The following is a 19,948-nucleotide window of genomic DNA, read 5'->3' as shown; positions in this document are numbered from 1 at the left end:
ACGTTAACTTTGCGGTGCAACCATCACCCCAGTCTATTTCCAGCATTTTTCTTCACCCCAAACAGAAACTCTGCACCCATTAAGCAATAACCCCCCAGCCCCAGGTAACCTCTCATCCACTCTCTGCCTCTATGAATTCCACGCCCGTTTTTGTAAATAAAGTTTTATTGGCAGGCAGCCACGCCAGTTCGTTTACATATGGTCTGTGGCTGCTCTCACGCTATGAGGGCAGAGTGGAGTAGTTGCCACAGAGACCATCCGCAAAGCCTAAAATATTTACCCTCTGGCCCTTTACAGAAAAGGCTTGCCATCCCCGGTCCTATGGGGTCACAGCAGCATCTGCAAATATCTGTGGGTTGTCGTCCCAGGGAGGGAGGCTTCTGTGGGCTGGGCAGGGACACGAGGAGCAGACGGTGTTAGTAAACCTCAGATCACGTGGCCAAGTACCAGAGCTGCCCCGGACAGAATCAGCTTTCCAAACTCTAGTTCAGTGCCCTTTCTGTGACCTCACACAGCTGTTCAGGTGGAAAACTGCCCCTGGGGCACGTGTTCCCAGCAGCCTGGGCAATAAGAATTCAATAAGAATAGTAGCTAAACTTTACATTTATCATGGCTCTCAATCCTCTTTCAACCCAAGGAGGTAGGTGTTTTATTATCCATTCCGTGGAAGCAGAGCCTCAAGACTGAGCAGGTGCCCAAGGTCACACACCTGGAGAGGGATGAAGAGGGATCCTACCTGGGCTCTGTGCTTCAGAGCCAGCTCTCAGCTCCGGGGAACCGTGCGGGGGCAGGATGGCCTCCCTGTCCCCTGGGTGGGGGTGACAGGAGGTGGCCCACATGTCATCTGAGGTTTCTTCTGCCTCCAGCCTCTGGGACTCTTGACATTGGAAATAACTGAAAAGTCACCAAATAGAAGCTCCATTACATTATGCAGGATGCACCCACAGAGCAGAAGTCTTTAGAAGTCATGTTTTGATGACTGACAAGGGGACAGAACCATGACGAGAGAGCACGGAAAACAGCAGAGACAGCTGTGTGTATGTCAGAGTTGCCGTGTTGCAGGGAAAAAGCATATAGTCACATAGAAAAACCTGGAAGAGGAATTACACCCAAATCATAGCAGTCCAAAAATCAGAAAATCTGAAAATTCCCGGATTCCCCAATTCTCTTTCTGTCCACAGTCACCCAGGTCCTGGGTGTACTTAGGATGGTGTTCACGTCTTTCTTTCTTCCTCCATTCAGCTCATGCCGGCTGAGCACCCGCTGAGCTCCAGGTCCCTGCCCTCGGGCTGCTCTCTGTCTGGAGAGGGGGACAGATCACAGATCATAAGCCCATCTTATCTCTGAAGGTTAAACATACGATGGAGAGTGCATTCCTTTCCTGTGGCTGTTAAAACAAATTACCACCAGCTGTGTGCTTTAGAACAACAGACATTTATTCTCTCACGGTTCTCGAGGCCAGATGTCCAAAATCAGTATCACTGGGCTGAAATTAAGGTGCCAGCAGGGCCACGCTTCCGGTGGAGGCTCCAGGGGAGGATACTTCCTGCCTCTTCCAGTGTCTGGGGGCTGCCTGCAGTCCTCGGCTCGTGGCCGCATCACCCCAGCCTCTGCCTCTGTGGTCACGTCCCTGTCCCCTGTCAGTGTCAAATCTCCCACCACCTCCCTCATGTAAGGACACCTGTGGTGGCATTTAGGGCCCACTTAGCTTATCCAGGAGAATCTCCTTTAATTTAATCAAGTCTCCAAAGTCCCTTTTTCTACCTAAGGTAACATTCACAGGTTCCAGGGACCTGATATCTTTGGGGAACCACTATTTAGTCAACCACAGAGAATAGGAAAACAGAGAAAGAAGGACTGCGGTGTTGGCTCCAGGTTTACACAGGACGATGCACGAAGGCGGGGGTGAGGGAGTGAGCCACCTGGTGATCCAGAGAAACAGCGTTCCAGCCCAAGGGGACAGGTGTGTGCCCACCTGCGTGAGGCCATGGTGGGAGGGGTGTCAAGAGATGGGGTCAGAGGTGAGGGAGCAGATCTGGTGGGGACTTTGGCTTTGACCCTTCGTGGCATGGAAGCCACTGGAGGATTCTAGCAAAGAGGAAGGTTGCCCTGACTTAGGTCGTACTAGGCTCAGTCTGGCTGCTGCACTGCGGATGGCCGGTGGAGGTGCTTCTCAGACTGTACCGTGTGCACGAGTCCCCGGAGATCTGCTGGGGCAGATCTGATGAGGCAGGTCTGGGGCGGAGCCTGGGATTCTGCATCTCTGATGCTGATGCTGCTGGTCTGTGGACCACAGTCTGCCTAGCAGGGGTGGCAGGGGCACAGACAGAGGCAGAGAGAGTTATGGGGCTACCGCAAAAACTCAGCCGAGGGATGCTCCAGTTTGGACCAGATGGGCCCAGTTGGAGGTAGGCAGGAGCGGTCAGATTCCAGATCCGTTTGCAAGCGGGAGCTGATACGACTGGCTAAAGGTTTTGATCCTGGATTGAGAGAAAGCCAAGTGGAGGGTGGCCAGGTGTTTGACCTGAGCACAGGACGGGCAAGACCACAGGTGCAGCAGGTACAGCAGGCTGCGCTCCTCGGCACACACCAGCCCTACTGCCTGCCACGCCCCCTGCTCCACCTGCCCTCCTCCTGCCTGCCTGACAAACTCCTATCCACCCTTCAAAACCCAGCCCCGTAAACTCTGCCACATTACACCACGGATGAAGCTTGAGGGCATCTAAGTCAGCCAGTCACAGAAGGACAAAGACTGTATGATCCCCCCCATGTGAGGCACTTAGAGGAGCCAGAATCACAGAGAGTGAGAGTAGGAGGGTGGGGGCCAGGGGCCGGGGCGAGGGGAGGGGGAGTTCACGTTTAATGGGGATGGAATTTCAGTGTGGGACGATGAAAAGGTTCTGGAGATGGACGGTGGGGATGGTTGCACAGCAGTGTGAATCTACTTAATGCCATTGAAGTGTACACTTAAAAATGGTTAGAGGACTTCCCCGGCGGTCCAGCGATCGAGGCTGGGCACTTCCACTGCAGGGGGCACGCGTCCCATCCCTGGTTGGGGAACTAAGATGCTGCGTGGCGCAGCAAAAAAAAAAAGTTTAAAATGGTAAATTTTGGGCTTCCCTGGTGGCGCAGTGGTTGAGAGTCTGCCTGCTGATACAGTGGACGCGGGTTCGTGCCCCGGTCCGGGAAGATCCCACATGCTGCAGAGCGGCTGGGCCAGTGAGCCATGGCCGCTGAGCCTGCATGTCCGGAGCCTGTGCTCTGCACCGGGAGAGGCCACGACAGTGAGAGGCCCGCGTATCGCAAAAAAAAAAAAAAAAAAAAAAGGTAAATTTTATGTATATTTTACCCTGATTTTTAAAAACAAGTTTTGAAGGAATGAAGAAGATCTCCACGAACTGCTATGGGTCTATTTCCAGGATGTACTGTAAGTGAAAAAAGCAAAATGCAAAAGAATACCTACAGTGTGGTACCCTCCCTGTGAGCACAATGGGGACATAAGAAAATATGTGTGTGTCTGAAATATGAAAATAAAAGCCCTGGCCCTGGGTCACCTCGCTCAGAACCCTCCCAGGAGACAGCGAGCACGCCTAAACCATCTGTGTAACCTGCGGGGCCCAGCACACGGTCCTCTCCTGGGCAGAGCTCCGGCGGCCTGGTGGGACACATCCTGGAAAAGTAAGGATGAAAGCAGGTAACCAGGGAAGGAGCCTGGTGTGCCTGCAGCTCTGGAGGCAAAGAAAGGAGGAGGGAGGGAGGGAGGACCCCAAGGAGGACGCAGGGGAGCTCCTGCTACATTGTTACACTTGAGGCAGAGGAAGGAGAGGAGCCAGTCCGCGCTGCAGATGGATCCAGAAAACTCCTCCACCAATGAGCTTTCCTAGTTGGAAGACAGCAGCTGACTGACGGGGTTAGCTTTGGCCTGCTCATCACCTGAAACCTTTGGGGTTCATTGCCAACGTTTGAAAATCGGAACTTACCCCGCTCCCCGATATCCTGGATTTCTGGCTTCTCTTGAAAAATAAAAGGATTTGGTCACTCCCAGCAGTGTTTGAGCCCCCTTCCACCCCACTAAACCCTCACCAGGCACCAGCCTCCCTCTCCTTACCTGCCTGGCCGGTGGGGCTTACGCGTTTGGTATTGGGAGAAGCTCCTAGAAGCTGCACCTAGCTGGCTGGCTTTCTGTCGTGCAGTTTTTGAGGGCTAAGTATTACTCACCGCACTGTGGGCTAGCTACTGGGAGGGAGGCTTGGGGCTCTGAGCTGAGCTTCGAGAAGTGGCTGGTGGGGGAGTTTGCATCTGTGACCCCTGCTCGGACGGACGCCTGCACTGCCCAGCGGGCCAGCAGAGTTCATTGCCCACTGCATCTTGGAGGGGGCTGTCGACTGCAGGCAGGCTGCCTCGGATCCTCGCCCCGACTGCCCATCGGTTGCCGTTCATCCACACCGGTGTGCAAGGCACCGGAGAAGCAGGGCCAAGGCCAGAGGGCTAGCTGAGGATAGCAGTTTTTCCATCTGCAAACAGTAATTTCACCCTCCTGCCGTTGCTGGGAAGAATTCAGAGGGATACAGCATCACGGGCACATTCTAGCCATAGCTTTTGAAGAGGATTTATTCTGCCAAGGTTTATCACGGTCCTGTTGTGGGCTGTGTTCGTTTCCCAGGACGGCCAGCGCAAAGACTGGGTGGCATAAAACAACAGAAGTTTATTCTGTCGCAGTTCTGGAGGCCGGAAGTCCAAAATCAAGGTGTCCGCAGGGCCGCGCTGCCTCCAGGGCTCTGAAGGAGTTCTGTTCCTGTCTCCCAGCTCTGCTGCTGGCTGGCAGTCCTTGGCATTCCTTGGATTGCAGGCTCATTACCTAACCTTTGCCTCCATCTTCACATGGCCTCTTCCCCGTGTGTCTGTGTCTATTCTTATAAGGACACCACTCATGTTGGATGTAGGACTCACCCTAAAGCAGTATGACCTCATCTTAACTAATTACATCTGCAAAAACCCCACTGCCAAATAAGGTCACATTCTGAGGTTCTGGGTGGATATGAATCTGGGGGACACGATTCAACTCAGCACAGGTGCTAAGCCCTGAGATGACCTAATAGGTGGGGTCCCTGCTCACAAGAAATTCACAGTCCAGAGGCTGTTTCTGCATTCATTCTGTCTTCTCTCTTCTCTATGGGTTTGTGACTGAGCTGCTTCCAGGCCTGTCCTGCGGCGGGGACAGGGCCGCCTTGGCACCCGGGGGGTCTTCCCAGGCCACGAGGCTGTGCTCTGGGGCCTCCGGGCCCTCCGCCTGGGCTGACAAGATGGTGCCGCCTGTGAGAGCCCCGGTTTTCTCGTTTCAGATGGCAGAGCAGCTAATGACCTTGGCCTACGACAATGGCATCAACCTCTTCGATACCGCAGAAGTCTACGCGGCGGGCAAGTACGTGCCTTTTTTCACGGGAAGAAGCGATGCAGGCCAACCACAGCTTCCCTGGGAAGAGCCGGAGCTTCTGTTGCTCCTAGGGGCTCTTACTCCCCAGAGGGTTTGCGCCTCCCACTCTGCCTGCTTTTCTAAACTGTAAACGGCGTGGGGAGGTGGTGTTTTCACGGGGCCAGAATCACAGAGCATTTGGCCACTTGCTAAACTCCCGTGTGTTCAAGCAGCAAGATGACCACAGCCCTTCTGGTGCCAAAGATGCTGTGTTGGGGGAGAGCCGTGATTAAGCTGTAGTCCAGGGGGCTCTCCTGCCGCGCCCGCGAAGTGCAGGCAGCCCCACATGCCTGATATTTTCACATCTTAATGGTGCAATTAGGGCTGCAGGGAATGCAGGGCGTCTCAGGAGCGGGGGAGAGCAGGGTCTGCTGAGCCGAGCGCTGCAGGGAGCTGCTCTTCCCATCTTGGCAGTGAATTTTCCTACTCAATTATGTAAAAGCCCTCTTCAGCCAGGGCTGCTGGCTTCAGTTTTAAAGACTGGCTGTAATCAAATCATCCACTCTCCTGCATCGGGTTTCCAAAAGTCAGCTTTTGTTTGTGAAATCATTTGTTGGCTCTCTCTTTGTCCTCCCTCTGGCCCCCTGCTGCCTGGGGCAAGCCAAGTTCCCATCAGCTGGGCTGCTCAGCCTGGCCCACCGCCCGTGCACTGTGGCCGCAGGGCCAGCACCTGCCTCGCAGGCTCCGGGTAATATTACCTGCAGCTCTCGATGGGGCCGAGAATCAGGACCCCAGCTGGGACTTTGCTCAAGTCCTGCTCTGATGATCTGACAGCCCCGAGGGCCTCCACTGGGACCCCCAAATCTCCTCCAGACCCTGTCAGCAGCCCTCTGTCCTCCTGATGCCACAGCTCCCTCCCCACCCCTCCAAACCGGCAGCTGCTTTCCATCAGAGCGAAATGCTTTCCAGACAGATGAGCTAAGCCGAAGGGTCAGAGGTGGAAAAGCCCAATGCAGATGCCAAGCCCAGAGGCGTCCCCCCCATCCTGAGCACCCCAGCCTGTTCCCTGGCCCTGCGCCTGCCTCCGTTTTGCTGCCCAGGAGAGGGTGAGGAAGGCAACTCCAGATGGCCCTGTGTCCAGGCCCAGCACCCCCCTTTCACGGCAGCCACACTGTCTGCGTCACTGTCTTCACTTCCCCCAGCTTAACTGGACAGCCGGGGCTGGCGTGCCGGGGCCAGCACGCCGAGTCCCTCTTGCTCACCAGAGCGCCAAGCGTCTGTCTTACTGAGTGCCCCTGCTTCTCATGCTTTGGGCACTTCCCGGAGAGCTGCAGGATTTCTGTGCCCCCGCTGGGCAGAGGCTTACCAAATTCATGGCCAGGAGAATTCACAGCCGAAAGCAACAGGCTTCGGGTGAGTCGTTGCCTACAGCTCCTGTAGCCCCAGGACCATTGCCTGCTCCCCTGTCTTCCTCCTTTCCTGATCTTTTGTGCCACCACCGAGGGACCCAGGAATAAAAGGAGGAGACCCAGGGCTGAGTGACTATCTGTGCATCTTGACCGCAAATGAAGAGCCTTCAGAACGTATGCTAAGCAGCTCACAAATTAGAACCCGTTATTCCTGAGCGGGTGACTCAGGCGCTGTTATAATTGGAATGTAGCTGGGTATGGATCGTTCTCCGTCTGTCGTTTTTTGCTCAGAAACATTTCGCCACAAGCAGAAAGTTCTTAAAAGTTAATCCAGCGCTGCAGTGCCAAGCGTGGCTGGAACGGTCCACGCGTGACCCCGGCTGGCCTGAGTTTGGTGCAGGGTCCGGAGGGAGGCCAAGCAGAACAGAGAGCGGTCAGCATGGCGTCTGTCTCTCTATTGTTCAGAAGCAAGAAACAAGAGGGATACCCACGCACACACACACACACACACACACACACACGCACACACGCACTCGGCTGGAAATTCAGCCCTGAGTACATGTTGATCGTCTCTGCAAACAGAGGATGCCCTTGGTGAATAATTTACCTTTTAAAAAATATACATGTCTAGAAACTTCCCCCATGTAACGTGGCCGAGCGTTTTCCCCGGTGAATTTCCAACGGGCCAGGGCAACAGTCTGCTGCCGGTCTTGCCCAGCAGGACGTTGCTCCTTCCTTCTCCGCGGGAGCCGGAGCGGCCATCGCTGGGTCAAGTGGCACACGCCCGTGGCCACCTCCACGGGGAGTAACCCAGCTGCTCCCAGGCACTCTCCTTGCTCTGGAATGAGCTTCCCGAGCCAAAGGGCGTTAACAGCCCGGCTCCCCGGCCCCAGTGGCATTTTCACAGAGGGGATCCTGTGGCTGACTGTCCAGGTGGGGCGAGGTTTGGTGTTTCTGTTACGCTGTAATGAAGTCCCCATGTCTCGGTCTTCTTGGCAGGGCTGAAGTGGTGTTAGGAAACATCATCAAGAAGAAGGGATGGAGGTAATTACTCTGCTCTGTGCTCCATCCCCAGGGCGCACGCGCACAGGGAAGAGGCTGGAGGAGGCTGGTGGGAGGGAAGAGGACCACCCTGGGGTCCTGGGTGGGATGGGCAGGCCACCCGGGCAAGGATCCGGTGGCTGTTCCTTCCTGTTTTCCGGTGGAGCACCCAGGGTTGGCCTCATCACCCTTGTGCCACCAGCCAGGCTGTCTAAGGCCTGGCGGTTCCAGAATTTTTCCTTCTGGGAAGGTGAGAGCATCCCAGAATAGAGGCAGCCCCACGCTTCCTGCAGGGGTGCGAGCACTCACACTGTGGGTGGCCACCCCGGGGAGCCAGGGCCTGCACCGCGGTGAGGGGGGGAGCTCCCCCCTCCCCCGGAAAGCCGGTCAGGAGCCTTGTGTCTGGTGTCAAGCAGAGTTCCCGCCCGCCCTCCTGGAGTCAGGCCAGGCTGAGCGCTTGACTGCATTTTGGGGTCCCTGTGGCCTGTGTGTGTTTATTTTCAGCAAAGTCAGAAGCAGTTAGAAGGCTGGGCCTCTCCCCTCCCCTCCCCCTCCCCTCCCCCCTCCCCCTCCCCTCCCCTCCCCTCCCCCCCTTCCCTCCCCCTCCCCTCCCCTCCCCTCCCCCTCTCCTCCCCTCCCCTCCCCCTCTCCTCCCCTCCCCCTCTCCTCCCCTCCCCCTCCCCCTCCCCCTCCCCCTCCCCTCCCCTCTCCCTCCCCTCCCCTAGCGCACAAACTCAGAGTCTCCCCCAACCTCTGGGGCCTGGATGACTGACACCCCTCCTCCTGCCCCACCCATGTTGTTTCTTCTCAGCTCTAATTGATACCAAAATGTATCCCTGCTCACTTTGCAGTTAAAAGGAAACTGCGCCTGTTAGAGAGGGCCCTGATAACATCTTAGTTGAAGTCTTGAGGAGATAGATTCCAGTTAGGTCATCGCCCCTGCAGGCCACACTGACGGCTGTGGAGCTCCTGGCTTTGAGGAGCTGTTTCCTGAGCAGTCCTCCCCCTACACCCCCCACTAGAGGAAAGCACGACCCCAGGAGACACTGTCACCCTCCTATGGGAATGGTCAAGGTCAAATGTGGCCAGGAGGGGCCATCATGACCCCCGCCCACCTGTCCCTCCCAGGCAAAGTCACAAAGGTGTCAGCGCTGCCTCTTGTGGATTTGCAGCGGGAGACCTGACTCTATACCCTTTCCTCTGGCTTTCAGCCACCGAAGCCCGAACCCCCAGGAACATCACCTGCCTGCCTCTCGGGTCAGCCCCACCCTAGCCTCCCCCCCACCTCAGTGTCCCACAGGCCGCTCCCCAAGGCTGCCCCACACACAGCTTTTCTGAAACAGTCTCAGCCAGTAGAGGAAGAACCAGACAGCCTGGTCCCTTGCCTCGCTCCATCCTCTCCAGAGCCCTCCGTCCAGCCGCCAGCCCCTACACTTGGCCTCCTTGGAGTCCCCAGGGAGCCGCAGCTGCCTTCTATTCCCTGAGCCGTGTCCTCCCCTCTCCTGAGTGTCCCCCCTCCTCTGGGCTCCAGGCCCCATCACACTAGACTCCGTCTCCCTCCAGCCCCCACTGCCCAACCCTAGTTCCATGGTTAGTGACATCCACAGGTTAGTTTCATCTGTGGGTTGTCTCCTGGCTCAACGGGGAGCCTCAGGTCCCTGGGCTCGGCTCAACGGGGAGCCTCAGGTCCCTGGGCTCGGCACACCCCAAACATCGAATGGCAGAGAGGCGCCCCATTTCACGCCCTGTGCTCCAGGATGAGAAGGGTTTAGGACCCCTGTGTAAGAGCTGAAGACAGTGGGGAAGGTGGGGGGAGGGAGGACCCCAAGAGATCATGCCCAGTAACACCCCTCCTTCTCTCGTTCCGCAGACGATCCAGCCTCGTCATCACCACCAAGATCTTCTGGGGAGGAAAGTAGGTGCAACGGGCAGACCTTGCCCCTGGCCGGGGGCCAGGTCTGCAGAGACCCCTGATTTAGGAGGCCCCTGGGGGTGGGGAGGGGGTAGTTATCCTGGGGAAACAGAGGCTGCACCGGGTCTGTCCTGGACCTCAGGAACCTCCTGGAGGACAGCACGTGGGCAGCACAGTTTCCTGTCTCCCGGTGCCGGAAGCAGGGGGTGGGCTGGCGTTTGTGCAGCCATCTGCCCTGGCTCGTGCCATCCCTATTGAGGGACGTCACGTTCCAGAAAAGCAGCTTTGTCTGAGTTGCCTTGTACTCGAACCTTGTTTCATTTTTATTTTTACTTTTGTGGGTTGGTTTGTTTCTGATTACAAAGGTAACATCCTAAAAATTTCTGGAAAACACAGAAAATTCATGAACTGTCCCAATCACTCCACCTTTCCTGGGCCACAGACCACTCCTGCCGTCCTCCAGGAATCTGGCCCCATATTCTCTCTGGGGCTGGACAAAATGGGCTTCATAGGAATTAGAAATGGGATTCGCTTTCAATTTTTAAAAACTCCAAGCCAAAAAAGAAAAAACTCCAAGCTAGACAGAAGGGCAAATTGAAAAGCAGAGGCCTGCAGTCCCCGCTGAGCCCCACCTCCCCAGGGTGGCGGGCAGGCGGCCCAGCTCTGCCAGGTCATCTCCACAAGCAAATCCGCATAGCCTCGTGGTTTTATCCCCGAAGTGGAATCAGACCACAAGTGGCACGAGCTGACCTACTTCTGCGTCATGAGCATTTTCCCCCAAACCGCCCGCAATATCACACGTGCTGTCGCCTGCTTTTCAGAGCCGAGACGGAGAGGGGCCTTTCCAGGAAGCACATAATAGAAGGTGAGGGGGGCCCTGGCTCCACACAGCCCCCTAAACCCACGGCATCTTCCCGTGGATGCGAAAGTGAAGAAAGCACAGTGCCCCTCCCCCACCAATGCTACAGGCCCGGAGCCTGGGGACAGCCCGTGCTCTGGTTCACCCAGGCTCACATGGGGTGGACCCTCCGTGTCGTGTGGGAGGGGACAGGGGTATGGGTGGGCGGGGCCCGTGCTGCCCTGGGGTGGGCAGTGTTGTCCCTGAGAAGACACAGACAGGCCTGGGTTTCAATCTAGGCTAGACCCTGTGCCCACCAGGTGACCCTGAGCAAGGGACATCACTTCCCCAGGCCTCTGTGGCAGCATCTGCAAAATGGGCCTGGTAAGAATGCCCACATCTGGGGTTAGTGGAATTGGGAAGGACCCAGGTGAGGGTGTGTGTCAGACACAGCCTGGGCCTCAGCACACGGAGCACTGGGGTGGAGGTGCCAGGATGTCTCACTCATCCTGATTTGTATTATCTCCCCACGTTCACCGTCGTCAAGGTAATACAGTCAATCCATTGACAATCAAATGATTAGGAGGCCTTGCTGCCCGCCCCTCCCCGTCCCGCAGCCCAGCACTTCCACTCTGCAGCTCTGTTCTGAGCCGCTGCGAAGTACTCATGCGTTTCGGGCCCCACGGGCCTTCGGTGCCATAGATGAGCGACGCAGCTGTCCTCCGTGTCAGGTGGCCTGGCTCTCCCAGTTCCCCCCGGGCCACTCTGAAGGGCCCCCTCCATGCAGTCACAGGACATTGGGCCTGTGGACTCCACCCCACCCCCTTTGGGGTGTGCCCCCTCTTCTCTCATGGCTGTTCTCCACCTAGGTGGCCCGTGCCCACAGATGCACCCTGCCGTCCACAGCTCCCGGTGCCGGGGCCTCGTCCCTTTCATCTATTGCTCCCTGCGACGCATGCACGCACGAGGGCCCAGGAATGTCTGTGAAGATGGTAACAGTCCTTCCCCACTCCTTCCTCCAGGTCTGAAAGCCTCCCTGGAGCGGCTGCAGTTGGAGTATGTGGACGTGGTGTTTGCCAACCGCCCGGACCCCAACACGCCCATGGAAGGTACGTTCTCCCCGGAAGCACTGACTGCCCGGGTGTCACGGTTCCAAAAAGAGCAGAAAGCTCTGTACCTGAGGCTCTGATTGTACCACCGCAGGGCCCGCGGGGCACCCAGGCCTGAGGCTCTGATGCTACCACCGCAGGGCCCGCGGGGCACCCAGGCCTGGGGGTCTGATGCTACCACCGCAGGGCCCACTGGGCACCCAGGCCTGGGGCTCTGATGCTACCACCGCAGGGCCCGCGGGGCACCCAGGCCTTAGGCTCTGATGCTACCACCGCAGGGCCCGCGGGGCACCCAGGCCTGAGGCTCTGATGGTACCACCGCAGGGCGCGCGGGGCACCCAGGCCTGGGGGTCTGGAGGGTGGGGCCTTCCCCGTGTGGGGAGGGGCGGGGGGGCGGGCCTGAGCTCAGCCCCTGCTCGACCCCTCACGCGCACCCCAGCACCTCCAGGCTGAGTCCCCTCCTTGCTCTGGGTCCGCGCCCATCCTGGCTTTGAGCTGTGTGCAGCGGTAGCTAAAGTCACAGTATGATGACTCTGCAAGGGCCGCCTTCTTTTCCGTCCTTTCAATCATGGCCCACGTTCTACTGGGAGGGTTTAGGGGACTTCTGCTCTGGGGAATGAACTGTTACTCAGAGGAGAAAAAAAAGACGTGCAGTGCTTTGAAAAGCGGTTTTGGTTTCTCAGGCGCTTGTTTATTCTTTGACTCCTGCCATCTCAGCCCCCACTATCTCCTCCAACTTTCTGCTTCGGGCATCTTCTCATTTGTGCTTTGCTGCTTCAGGGACTTGGAAAATTCAGTTATGTTCGAGTTACTTTTTCTTCATTTGTTTGTGTATATACCATGCACCTGTGTGTGTGTATATATACGTGTGTGTGTGTGTGCACGTGTGTGTGTGGTTGGTTTTTTATCCAAACGAGTATTCTGCGAAAAGTGATTTGAGCCTCCGTCCCCGTGCCCTTTGTCAGACTGTGCCCCTCAGCGTTCCCACAGCTGTGAACTCTGGTCTCTTTCCATCTTTCTTTTATCACCAGGGGATCCATTTAGTTCCTCCAAGTCAAGGACATTCATCATAGAAGGTACACAGTACCCTCGGCCCGACAACTGACCTCTGTGTCTGAGCTGCATTTTATGAGACAGTGCTTTTATTTACACGACTCTCTTCCCCCGCCCCCATGACTAAACTTCTCCATAAAATGCACAAAGGAGAAATAAGTGCCTTATGGGAACACCTTGCAAGTGAAGAAAAGCAAAGTGGCGCAGAGCCGCGCCGTCCCCCTGGTCCACGCTGTCACCTCATTCCTCCCCTACTCCTGTGCATGCATGCCCCTCCTCGCACTGCCTTGCATTGCCATGACCCGTGACCCGCGGGGCCTCCTCTTGACTTGGGGGTTGCTGTGATCCGCACCAGAAACCTTGACCCCAGATGGTCTGGGAGAGGGCTGGGGAGACCAGGTTCCCACAGGAGTAAACGCATCAGGGACCCCAGAACTTTGGCCCCCGGCAGGTTTTATCTTCTCCACGTTTGCTAAGCTCCCACCTCAACCAAAAGTGAGGGCACCAGCAACCAGCTGCCCTGCCCCCAGTGGCGTGCAGTGCTCCAGTCCCCTGGGTGGGCTGGGCCACCTGTCACTCTCACCCCATGCCATGCAGCCAGAGCTCACCATTGAAATGCAGTTGTTTTCCTCCTTGAAAAATACCTACATGAGCTGGGGAAACTCTGAGCCCCGGGGCAGCCTCTGGCCATGCAGCGGTCTCTGCCCACCCCTAAGCCAAAGGACCCTGGGACCCCACCCCACCCACGAAGGGCAGGCCTTGGTATCCCTGGGAACTGGGCTGTGGTCCACAATGAAAGGGCTCCCGCCTGCCAACTGGCACTGCCACCTGACCCCTCCCATGTATTATTTGAGACGCAGCAGGAGATGCCATGGGTTTTGGCAGCAGCTGGAAGGATTTGGTCCTCCTGCTTCTGTAAAACAGCATTAAATATTGAGGTGGACAGCTGTCCCTAATTGTCCCTGTTTCTGGTGTCACTGACACCAAGCTTGGGCAGAAGACCAAGGGCCACGCTCCTGTGCATGGGCTCCACGGCCAGCCTGCCACTGCCCAGGACCCCTTCCCTCTCAGGCCAGCGACAGGCTCGCACAGGCTCCCTGGCCCCCAGGCTCCCGCTGGACTCCCCTCTCTGCATGGAAGGGGCGTTAGGAGAGAGCTGTGCTCCAAGAAGCCAGGCTAGCGAACGGGGGTGTCCTCTGCTTCCCTCTCTCTGGCATGTGGGCCTGAGCCTTGGCTGAAAAGAATTGGGCAGTCACACCGCATGGTCACAGGTCCCCCCAAGAGTGTTTCTAAAGAACCCAAGAAGGGCGGCCGGGCTGGGAGCCCAGACGCAGGGTTCGGATGTGGGCAGGTTCCTTCCTGGGACCCTCAACCTTCCAACCAAGCGCTGCTCTTCACATCGAATAGTGTTGGCCGTTAAAGTGGTGGCCCACTGACAGCCCGAGGGGGCTGCTTCCCTGCCAGACCCCCTCCCTGGGATGCGCGGGGAAGAGCCCAGTCCCTGACCCTGGAAGGAAGGAGAGGACAGGGCTTGGCCTACAGGCGTGGAAACCAAGGTGTGATTTTTCCAGAGGTCCTCGGCAAGCCCACAGAGACCACCACCCCAGAAGCCCCAGCTACCTTGGCTTTCTACTGAAAGAGGGGACCTCAGCCAAAGGGACACTCAGGGACCCAGGATGGGTGGGAAGGGACACCCCAAAACAGAGGTGCCACTCTCTGCCAGAGAAGGTTCCAGTGGTCCTGGGCCATTCCAAGGTGGAGCTCTCGGAACCAGCCTGCATTCTCCTTCCTTCCATCCTTCCTTCCACCCCCACCATCTTCAGGGACCTCAGCTGTCCCATGTCAGTGGCCACTTTGGGAGAGATGGGGACTTTCAAGCGGTATTTGTTTTTAGAAACACTTGTACTTTAACTGAACTTCTGAGGCTGCCTTGGGCAGTCGAACTTGCAAGCATTGTATGGGACTTGAGAGAAATCTGATGGGGTAGCCCATCATCCCACAAAGCTAAGAGCCATTTAAAATTTTAAAATTTGAGGTCGAGTTCAATTTTAAAAACCACAATATCCCCCTGGGGCCAAAACAGCCTCGGGGGCGACACTAACTGGCAGATTTTTATTTCTCAAAAAACGTTTTTGAGTCCAAGGAAGAATCTATCACAGTGTAGATGGGGAGAGGGTCCCTTGCTCCTGGATACTGGGCTGGTGTGAAAGTCGGGGCGTGGTCCACAGGGGGCTTTCCATGTCTACTGCTGGCTCTTCTGGACTCGAGGGGAGCTCCGCTCTGCAGCCCCCAACCCCTGGGACCACCCAGGGCCCCACACCCTGCCCTTTCTCCTGACAGATGTTATTATTACCTCTCCATTCAATTCTCCAGATCCCAGTGAGAGTCCGGAGTAGCCCCAAGTGGGAGACTAGAAATGGGCAGAAATTATGTTACTTCCTCTTGCCATCCGTCAATCTGATCGTAACCTTAATCCGTTTATCTGGTTCTTCCTGAGCGATCAGGGTCCCCCATTCTTCCCCAGACTAGAGAACACCCCCCGTTCTAGAGTCACATTCTTTGACCTCACCTTTCCTGCATCCCTCTAATCTGCCATAGAAACGTCTCAATCCATCCATAACCCATTTTTCAAAGATTCCATAAGACCTCTAACTATTTGGGAACATTGTTTTCAAGACCAGCTTCTTGGACAGAGGCTCACTTTTTTCTGTGGTCCCAGAAAACCCAGGCCGCCCCCAACTCCGGAGCCGGGAAGTACACTGCTTGCAAGCCGTCCCGACAGCACCCTCCCCCTCCTCCTGGCGCCCGCCTGTATTTGCAGAATGTCCCCAGGCCAGGCCCCGTGCCCCCGGCCGCCCCCCCCGACCTGTGGTTTCCCCTTCTCTCGTGACAGAGACGGTGCGTGCCATGACCCACGTCATTAACCAGGGGATGGCCATGTACTGGGGCACATCGCGCTGGAGCTCCATGGAGATCATGGTACGGTGACCTCTCGGTGTGTGCGTGTCCCCCAGCTGGGCTCCCGGCCCCAGCTCCGTGGATGGTGACTCCGGGGCTCTAGCAGGTTCAGTGCCGTTGGTCCCTAATGCACAGATAACTGGGTACTATGGGGAGGGACAGTATGGTGACATGTGGCAGTGATGTCCGCAGGTCTTGCAGACAGGGGTCTGGGCTTGAATCCCAGCACTGCGTGGCCCCAGACAGATGGCTTCACCTCTCTGAGCCTCAGTTTCCCCACCTGTAGAACAAGACTGCAAGGACAACCTACCCCGTCATGAGGCTGTTGTGAGGATTATCTGAGAAAACAGGTGTGGAGCTCTTAGTGGGGGTCCTGGAGCTCAGCCAGTGCTCAGCAGCGGTGACAGTGCCAGCCACCGTGCTGAGCTCTTGTGGTGTTCCAGGTGCCGTTAGATTTGAGGGTTTCATGTGGACTGACTCCCATTTAACCCTCACAAGGCCCTATGAGGTAAGTGCTACTGTTATCCTGTTTTTCAGATGTGGACATTGAGGCACAGAGAGGTTAAGTAACACACCCAAGGTCACACAGCCCATGCCAAGATGGATGCTCAGGCCGCGCAGTTCAGAGCCTGGGTTTCCATCTCATGATCCATGATGTTTCCCCCTCACCTGCATTTTCAGGAAGGCATCCCCTTCCTTGTCATTTCCCTCCACGGGAGCCATCAGTAGCTGAGGGTGACAGATGTTTCATAATATTTCTGGGGTATCCCAGAAGGGTCGGCAGGGTGGCTTCTCAGAGGCAGGCAGCTGGTTGGTGGGGGGAGGGCAGAGGCCTGGGGACTGCGTCTTCGCAGGACTAGCTCTCAGGCTGGCGCCCTCACCCCTGCCTCCAGGCCTCCTCCCAACCTCAGCCTTTCCCATGCCCCACCCACCAGAATTTCCCACATCCTGGCATCCCTGCTAGCGGGTTTCTCCTCTAGTGAGCCCCAGATTTCTGGTTCATCCAAAAAAAAAAAAATTAAGCAGGATTTTCATTTCAAGTTACAGACAACTTTAGAAGCCCATGGTATAATCGGCCTTCGGAGTTTGCGGCATTAATGATCCTACGGCATTTTTCTGAAGCTGCCTGGACCCAGCACAGAGCTCACTGAGGTGTCAGGATCTCACCCCCACTTTACAGATGTGAAAGCTGAGTCTCAAGCTGAAGGGGAAAGGGCCTCTAGGGCTGGCAGACGGGCATCCCCAGGAGCTCACACCCATCCGGTCTGCAGAGGAGAGGCCTTGACCTCCAAGTCCCAGAAATGGGCTGATGCCGGCCACTTTCCCCTCCTGACCTAATGTTTTCTGCCCCTGCCATCATCCTGGGTCCAGGCCCTAGAGTGACAATCATGATAAAACCAGTAACAGGCAGGCACTGTCCTGAGGGCTGCCAACCCTGTTGGCTCATTTGACCCTCATGACAAATGGGGAAACTGAGGCACGGGGGGGTGAGCCAAGGACACCCGGCCAGTAAGTGCCAGGACCCAAGCCTCACTACTGAGTTGTGCTTTCCCCCCAAAGCCCTTCAGCCTTGGGATCCCACAACCCACTCACTTTTCTCCACCCGTGGAGGGGGGCCTAACAGGCTCCCAGGAAAGCTGAGAGGAGAGGGGAGGGGCAGGAGGGCCAGCCGTTCCTGGGGATGCCTTCGTGTCTTCTCCTTGCTGCCCCGGAGGCCCCTCAGAACCGCTGACCGTCAGGGACCCTCCATGCCCCTCTTTGCTTCTCCCAGGAGGCCTACTCCGTTGCCCGGCAGTTCAACCTGATCCCGCCCATCTGTGAGCAGGCCGAGTACCACATGTTCCAACGCGAAAAGGTGGAAGTGCAGCTTCCCGAGCTCTTCCACAAGATAGGTGGGCTCCCCTGCCCGGCCCCGCCCTCGCGCCTGCCCTCCAGGCCCCGCCCCCGCCCCGCCCCACCCTCTCCCTCGCTCCACCTCCTCCCCAGCCCTGCCCCAACCCCATCCCAGATCCCCTCGCCCCGCCCCTCGACCCTGCCCTGCTCCGCCCCTCGACCCTGCCCTGCCCCGCCCCTTTCCCCTCGCCCCGCCCCTCCCCTCCTCGGGACCCTGGGTTTGACCTCGTCCGGCTTTCCTCTCCCAGGAGTGGGCGCCATGACCTGGTCCCCTCTGGCCTGTGGTATCGTGTCCGGAAAGTACGACAGTGGCATCCCGCCCTACTCGAGAGCCTCCTTGAAGGTGAAGAAGCGGCCGGGCTGGGGGAGGGGACAGGCAGGACGGGCATTTTGGAGGGGTGGGGCCTTTGGGCAGACACGTTGGTGCTGGGCGGGGCTTCCCTGGGCCACTGTCTGCGGGAAGGTTCGGAGCATGGGAACTTGGAGCCCCAGCTGGCCTGACCCCATGTCTAGAAAGGCTGCCCACCTGTGGGACATCCCCCAGGTGAAGAAGCCCCTCGCTCCCCCGCCCTCCTGCCCTCCCCCCAGGTTCAGCCCTCACAACCTGCTCTGGATCCGCATGTGCCCCCTGGGATGCCTCCTCCCCCTGCAGACACCCCGCACACTTTCTCTGGCCCATCCCTGAGACCTCTGGGCTGAGAGCTGCGGGGTTTCTTCAGTGTCACTCAGAGATGCCCCCCCGGGACAAGTCCCCCCCGGCCCACATACAGGCGCGCACGCGCGCACACACACACACACACACACACACACACACCTCGGAGTGAGGACTCAGGAGGGTCTACAGGCTGCAGGGGTTGGGGGTCAAGGAGCAGGGAGAGAAAGGCCTGCCCAGGCCGGGGCAGAGCCAGTACTGGAGACCAGAGCCCCAGATTCGAGAGCAGGATGGCCTGCCCCCCCACTCCTGCCCAGCCCCCAGCAAGCCTCCCTGGGGGCTCCCTGACCTTGCTGTGGGCACACCTCCTGGGCCGCCCAGCCTCCCAGGAGAAGGGAAGGTCGGCTTGTCCACCTCCTTGTCCAGGCTCAGGGGCCTGGCCTCAGCTCCCCGACAGCCCACAGGCTTCAGATGCAACGGTTCCCATCCTTCCAACTGCCCAGGTCTGGACCACAGCGGGACGTGGTTAGGCCGGGGCCGGGGGGTGCCGCCGTGCCCCCAATCATCATTTTGCGCCATGCACACAGAGGTCCAGGTGACCTGCCCTCACCTGTGGGCTGTGCTGTGCCTCCTCCCCACAACCAGGGCTACCAGTGGCTGAAGGACAAGATCCTGAGTGAGGAGGGCCGGCGCCAGCAGGCCAAGCTGAAGGAGCTGCAGGCCATCGCCGAGCGCCTGGGCTGCACCCTCCCCCAGCTGGCCATAGGTAAGAGGCTGGGGAGCAGGGTGGAGACCGGTGTCCCCGGGAGATGTCGGGAGTCCCTGAGTGCTCGGGCCACACCCCCTCCACCAGCCAGCTGTGGGTAACGGGCTCCCGCATTCATGGGGAGAGGATGGGGGTGGGTCCCTGAGCACTTGGGCCATCTCTCCACTGGCGGCAGTTGGTGCCAGGGTCCCCCCAGCACTGCTGAGCCCCTGGTTTGCCATGCCGCTCCTGGGCACCCTCAGCCCCATGCCCAGGAGGCTGGCCTAGGCAGGGTCGGGGCAGAGCCAGAGAGGGCCCTGCCGTGGGTGGGCCTCCCTCACCTCTGGTCTTGCTGCCCCCCAGCCTGGTGCCTGAGGAACGAGGGGGTCAGCTCCGTGCTCCTGGGTGCTTCCAGCGCAGACCAGCTGATGGAGAATATTGGAGCAATACAGGTGAGTGGGGGCCGCCAGCCTTGCAGGCCCTGGGCAGAGCTCAGGGTCTCAGCCAGTCACTTGTCCAGCACGTACTTATTGAGCACCTACTACATACCGGACACTGTTCAAGGCACCTGGGCTACAGCAGTGAACCACCAAAAAGCCTTGCTCTCGAAGAGCTGGCTTTCTAGCTGGAACAGACGGAAAACACTAAATGCGAGAAATAAGATAGAATATGTGTCGGAGGGTGATAAGGACTCTGGAAAAAGAAACCTGGAGCAAGGTCGGGGGTGTCCAGCAGGGGCGGGGCGGGGGGGAGCCGTGGACCCAGGTTGAAGGGGGCCGTAGGGTAGCCTTGTTGACAAAGTGACTTGTGAGCAAAGGCTTGAAGGATGAGGAGTGGGCAGTGCAGATACTCGGGGGAAGAACGCTCCAGGCTGATGTGAAGGCGCAGGGTGGGCACGAGCCCAGGACAGCAGTGAGGCCAGAAG

General features: G+C 57.8%; 1 protein-coding gene across 5 annotated transcripts in view; it reads left to right on the top strand.

Annotated features, from left to right (window-relative positions):
• KCNAB2 (potassium voltage-gated channel subfamily A regulatory beta subunit 2) overlaps nt 1–19,948 on the top strand; it is a 97,174-nt gene that overhangs the window by 72,780 nt on the left and 4,446 nt on the right. For all 5 annotated transcript variants that reach the window (XM_073796921.1, XM_033844243.2, XM_033844234.2 and 2 more), the window contains 10 exons: nt 5,343–5,422; nt 7,822–7,866; nt 9,734–9,778; nt 10,597–10,640; nt 11,636–11,722; nt 15,669–15,754; nt 17,505–17,625; nt 17,875–17,969; nt 18,924–19,044; nt 19,387–19,475. In XM_073796921.1, coding sequence (XP_073653022.1) covers nt 5,343–5,422; nt 7,822–7,866; nt 9,734–9,778; nt 10,597–10,640; nt 11,636–11,722; nt 15,669–15,754; nt 17,505–17,625; nt 17,875–17,969; nt 18,924–19,044; nt 19,387–19,475 — 813 coding nt within the window. The remainder of the gene's footprint in view (nt 1–5,342; nt 5,423–7,821; nt 7,867–9,733; nt 9,779–10,596; nt 10,641–11,635; nt 11,723–15,668; nt 15,755–17,504; nt 17,626–17,874; nt 17,970–18,923; nt 19,045–19,386; nt 19,476–19,948) is intronic.

Source organism: Tursiops truncatus, chromosome 1 (assembly GCF_011762595.2).
Source record: "Tursiops truncatus isolate mTurTru1 chromosome 1, mTurTru1.mat.Y, whole genome shotgun sequence".
In the NCBI taxonomy this organism is placed as follows: Eukaryota; Metazoa; Chordata; class Mammalia; order Artiodactyla; family Delphinidae; genus Tursiops; species Tursiops truncatus.
This window is presented reverse-complemented; position numbering and strand designations above follow the sequence as displayed.